The sequence below is a fragment of the Crassostrea angulata genome, chromosome 6 (genome assembly GCF_025612915.1).
Source record: "Crassostrea angulata isolate pt1a10 chromosome 6, ASM2561291v2, whole genome shotgun sequence".
NCBI classification, from domain to species: Eukaryota; Metazoa; Mollusca; class Bivalvia; order Ostreida; family Ostreidae; genus Magallana; species Magallana angulata.
Genome location: NC_069116.1, coordinates 51,463,106 through 51,468,589, shown reverse-complemented (window position 1 = coordinate 51,468,589; position 5,484 = coordinate 51,463,106). Strand labels below are relative to the sequence as shown.

The window sequence follows — 5,484 nt, the reverse complement described above, 5'->3', positions numbered from 1 at the left end:
TCAAAGTTTTAACACTTCCTTTTCAAGAATGACAGAGTTTATATATGGAATAAAAGCTTTATATTTATTTGAACTTTGCATGAATCCTTCGTACATTAGACCGAACAAAATTAAAAGCTGCTAGGATGGCGGAGCTCATCGTCAGCATTCAAGCGTATTGTAAAATACTGTTACACGCTGTAAAACATCCAAATTGTGCTGTAAATGGAGTATTGTTGGCCGAAGATAATAAATCAAAAGACCGCAAAGTTTTGAAATTTGTAGACTGTGTACCTTTGTTTCATTTAACTTTGAGTCTGTCGCCCATGCTGGAAGCTGCCCTGTTACAGGTATAAACGCTGTTCTCTCAGTTTATGTATTTTTTAAATGTGTTTTATGATATTATGTAATATTTAGTTATTGTCGAGATAGAAAATTATATGTCTCATAAGTAATGTTCTTCAAAAATCAAACCATCAACAAACACCAGAGGAAATTCGAGTTTCGGGATAGCCGGTATTTAAATGAACCGTAGTGCTATTTCGTTAGAAATGTCACATTATAATATTGATCTTTAGAAAAAATTGTATTACATGATTGAATGTCTACGTTTTATTAATGCAACTCAAGCAAAATTTGATAAATTAAATAAAATTTCAAGAGATAGGAATCTTATGTTATGTAGAACTTCTTAAAATATCATTATAGAACAATACATGATTAAAGGTTAATTTTTTTTGAAATCCGACATGATGTAATTGCATTTACAAGTTCTAATATGTAAATTTTTCGTATTCATTTCAGATTGATGCATACTGTAAAAGCAGGGGATACATAATTGCTGGCTATTATCAAGCTAACGAAAACTTACGGGATAAAGAGTAAGACAGATATATTACCTGAGCCTTATTGGTGCACTAACTGACATTTCATTTTTTCAATATTGATATAAAAAGATCAATCCTTAGAGGTTATCTGGTCATTTAATTTTGCTCGATTGATAAGTTACTACGAACTTTTTATTTTTTATTATATCATTTGTTGTTTTTAAAGAGATGCTGAAAATATATTATATTTGGCATGTACAATATTTGGCAGAAATCAGTTTTTCGGCAAGTTGTTGTGAATTTGAATTAACATATTCCCCATTGCTCCTACTCTTATACATATATATGCATGGCATTCAAGCAGAAGTCACCTTATGCCAAAAACACTAAATAGAATACACAGCCAAATGTAATTTGTTTACAGTATCTCATCCTATGAGTTTGATGTAATTTCTCTCTTTTACAAAAAAAAAGAAAAAAGAAAAAAAAAATTTACATACAATCTGTGTTTCTCTGTTTTGAAATGGAAAAACAGATCAATCATGATGTGTGCTCTTTAACGGACATTATGTTATTAAATAGTAAACTGAAACACTGTTGCTCCATGGAAAAACCATAACTTGTACATGCATTTGCATGATTTTCATTCTGCCTAGTTAGTTTTTATCACTGTACCTATCCTTATTGATAAAATGTTACAATATACTGGGTATCTATATTTGTGCATGTATTTTCTTTTTCTTTGTAGATTAAATAATGTAGCAAAAACAATAGGAAGGAGAATTCAGGAAAATTGTGCGAATTCATATATATTTATGGTAAGTTAAATTTCTGATTTCGTATTTAATATATCGTACAAGATTTGATAATTTCTGAGATCACTTAATTACTATTTGTACTTTATTTTTACATTAATATTTACCTGCTCTTCATTCTCTTTTACTCTGAACCAACTTTGATTCAGACCAAATAATGGAACTCTGTATTACTTTCTCAAACAGGTAGATAATGAAAGGCTTTTCCCAGACGCTGTCTCTGAGATGTACAGAATATATTCCCCAAGGGAAGCATCTTGGAAGGAAGAAGAAAAGTAAGAAACATTTGAGTATAACTTTCCCCATGTATTGAAGAAATAAACTGATACTACATGTTGGAGTTTCACTGACAACATTGCTACATTTCATTCACTGCTTTGATTTTGCCTTACCTAATGATTCAGTGTTCACACAAAATCAAAATAACAGTGGTTTTTTTATTTAAAAAAAGTCACAAAATCAGAATAACAGTTTTTGATTGAATTATTAATAAAAAAAAAAAGCATAGCTAGATACAATGCACAACAGATTACAGGATGGCAACATTAAATTTTTTGTACAGAATTATACTGATGAGTACTTTTCTTTTTTCTAGATTGGAAACAGTTACCGAGGAGACTCTGAGAGTGGCCTCCATGTTGTTGTCATCACAGACTTTCAGGGAGGTGGATGTGGTGGACTTTGACTATCATTTCAATGACATCACTCGGGATTGGAGAAACCTCCCCATCAATGACTTGCTGCAGAAATGTACTTGATGATGGCTGTGCCTAGCATTTATCTGTAGGAAACGAACAAATGAAAGTACAAACCAAATATAAAGGGACTTGCCTGCTTTTGGCATAGATGGTGCAAGAACTTTGTTCCAGGACTAGCTGGAGTTGTCAGTGACTTTTCTTTAATGTGTCCAAAGAGTTGTGGAGTGACTACTGCCAAGATTTACCTACAGGGAAATAGACAGAGCGGTTGTAATGTAGAAGAAAGCATCTCACCAATATTTTGGCTTCCTAACTACAAATTAATAACTACAAGTTTACTACTTGTATATATATTGAATATTCAGTCTCGGACTTCTTAGAGCCAGCATGTTGAGGGGCATTTTTTGGTTCAATTTTATTAATTAAGGTGCTTGACTGTCTTATATGATTGTCTTTGAATGTACTCTGAACTGTATTTAATTAAGTTTTGGTTGCAAGGGAATGGAAGGAAAATCATGCTCTGTAATAATAATTATGTAATGTTAAATGTGCTTGTAAACAAGTTAATAGGTAAATGTGTGGAATGTGTGTGATAAATGGGGACATTTGATTGTGGAGGTCTCATTACATGCATATGAATATTTATCATCAGCTGCAATTTAATATAAAAAAAAACAAGTTGTAACATCTATAGATTATGTGTATGGAAACTAAGAGAGACTATCGTAGTCAGTTTTAATTTGTACAACAAAAAATTATTGATGTCTTTCATAACTTTGAAAAGTAATGTAAACTCATGTTCGGTGTCTCTTGTATACCTTGTGAATTTTTTCATTTTGTAAAGGTACTTATTCATTATTGTTGATCATCATAAAACATTTTGTTACACAATTAGTAAACTAAACATCAAAGAATACCACCATTTATTTCCCTGCAATATAGAATGTACTGTTCAGTCCTATCTCCTCAAATGAAAAACAATTTTTTTTATTCTTGGCTGTTTCTTTTTCATAGTAGAACAATAAATTCTCTTAATCTTCATGCAAAATCTAAAGAATAAGAGGCAGATTTTGCAGTAGCAACCACATTGCTTGTGACATCATGTTAAGATGGGAGGGGGGGGGGGGGGGGGGGGGTGTTATTACATTTGTTTATGCGACATTATTGATCATGATATCTAAATTTTTGTGCATCACAGACATGTGCATGTATGGTGTCCTAGGATTTGCTTTCTATCTGTACCAGATAATATTACTTTCCCTAGTGCATTTTAAAGTAAACCTAGTCATTTTGTTTTACATCAAAATACATGTATTACAACATTTTACTCAGAGGGCAACAAAGTATGCACCTTGCAAAGATAAAATTATAATGTTCCTGGTTTCCATTTTAAATAAATAAAAAAGTGCAGTTGCTGATAATGGGACAAAGAATCTTTTTGCTCAGAATTTTAGCTGTATCAGTCATGTATCACAGTTTGTGGGAACATTGATTTAGAATAGTATGTCTGTTCAATATCAGTAGATTTTGTTTCTCTTTTACTGAACCATGTGCTCAGACTAATGGATTTATTGAAGAAAAGCTGATAGTATCATAAGGTAAATTGTCAACATGGTGTACAACTTTGGTACTTGCTTTATGAGGAAAATAAATGAATTATGATTTGAAAAGTGCATTTTATACCTAGAACATTTGCTAGTAACAACACAGTCCAAATGAAATCAGTTATGGGTCAAGGGATGGGGAGAAGGGTTTTCCTGTTGATCACAATACATGTCACTAATTTTAGAATTATTAGTAAATCATATATCCTTAGATTATCATATTTGACATTCCTAGATTTTCACAAAGCTGTTGTGTTTCAATGTGCATATTTGATTTCTGATTTTTGTATATTATATAATGACTTGACTTTTTGTACAGAATAGAACAATTTCAATATTTAAACTTAATATATACATGTACTGTATAAAATATCTCGCTGTACAGTAGTTCTTTTATTTCTGTACAGTAAATTCATGTTGAAATGTAAATAACAGCATGAACCAAATACCTGTATAACCTTTTTAAAATTTTGAATATGAATTACACGTATGCAGAAATCATTAAATTTATTACCATATTTGAAGTCATTTGGTGAATTCATTTTTTTTGTGTTAGCAGTCTCTTGTATTTGGCAGTTTTTTGTCAGGGCTATTGGTACTTTGCGGAACGGAACGGAACGGAACGGAACCAGTTAAGAGGCCCCAAAAGGGGAAACAATATTTTTTTTAAACGTCATTATTTCAATTTAACTTATCGTAAATGGAAGATTGTTTTACAAATTTTGCTGTATTAATGAACTGTGTATTACATAAAATATGCTACTCATTGCTCTATAAGTCAATACACGCTTCTTTCCCGAGAAAACCTAAAGTCACTAGTTGTTTTATGATGTTTGATTGACACTGTAAATATAAAGTTGAGGTTTAAACCAAACTCAATTAATCTGTGTGTGTAAAGTCGATGAAAATTACTTAAGTAATCTTTCTTCTGAAAAGATTTCTTCTGGTTCCGTTCCGTTCCGCAAAATACCATTACCCGTGTGGATATTGGTATTTAACGGAATGGAACGGAATCTTTCAAACTTTTTAAATAAAGGAAAACATCATACCAACTACTAGCTGTTTGTTTATTTCTATGTTCTTTTGAGATAAATGAAGCAAATCATTTCATCAATTCAAACATCTTGCATATGTGCATATCACTCCTGTGTTGTGTACAGCTATAACTTTTATTTCATCTATGATACTACATTATTTACACGGATGATATTACTAGTTTGTTCATCAAGCTAGCAATAACGCAATGTGTATCCCATATTACGTAGAATTCTAAAATATAACGAGCACATTCGCAAGGAAAAAGTTTAATATTCATCACTTACCTTCCGTCTGAACAATTTTCTTCTGGTTCCGTTCCGTTCCGCAAAATACCATTACCCGTGTGGATATTGGTATTTAACGGAACGGAACGGAATCTTTCAAACTTTTTAAATAATGGAAAATATCATTACAACTACTCACCGTTCCTTGAATTTTTTTATCAGATTCTTTAAAGATGAATGAGTCTATCAATCAAATCAATTCAGTCATCTTGTGTATTTGCTGATTATTAATTTCAGCG

General features: G+C 31.5%; 1 protein-coding gene across 1 annotated transcript; it reads left to right on the top strand.

Moving 5' to 3' along the window:
• The first annotated feature begins 100 nt into the window (after window positions 1–100).
• LOC128186885 (ER membrane protein complex subunit 8-like) lies at window positions 101–3,307 on the top strand. Its single transcript, XM_052856841.1, has 5 exons — window positions 101–329; window positions 784–860; window positions 1,555–1,624; window positions 1,808–1,896; window positions 2,217–3,307. Exons 1-5 carry the CDS (start codon window positions 126–128, stop codon window positions 2,377–2,379), a joined length of 603 nt encoding a protein of 200 aa, XP_052712801.1. The 5' UTR covers window positions 101–125; the 3' UTR covers window positions 2,380–3,307.
• The last annotated feature ends 2,177 nt before the right edge of the window (window positions 3,308–5,484 follow it).

What these genes read in the sequence shown, in the direction of transcription:
- LOC128186885 (XM_052856841.1), top strand. Translation starts at nt 126, where the DNA reads ATGGCGGAGCTCATCGTCAGCATTCAAGCGTATTGTAAAATACTGTTA. An exon ending in GAAAACTTACGGGATAAAGA is followed by an intron (nt 861 to 1,554) that starts GTAAGACAGATA and finishes TTTTCTTTGTAG; the next exon opens with ATTAAATAATGTAGCAAAAA. An exon ending in CGAATTCATATATATTTATG is followed by an intron (nt 1,625 to 1,807) that starts GTAAGTTAAATT and finishes TTTCTCAAACAG; the next exon opens with GTAGATAATGAAAGGCTTTT.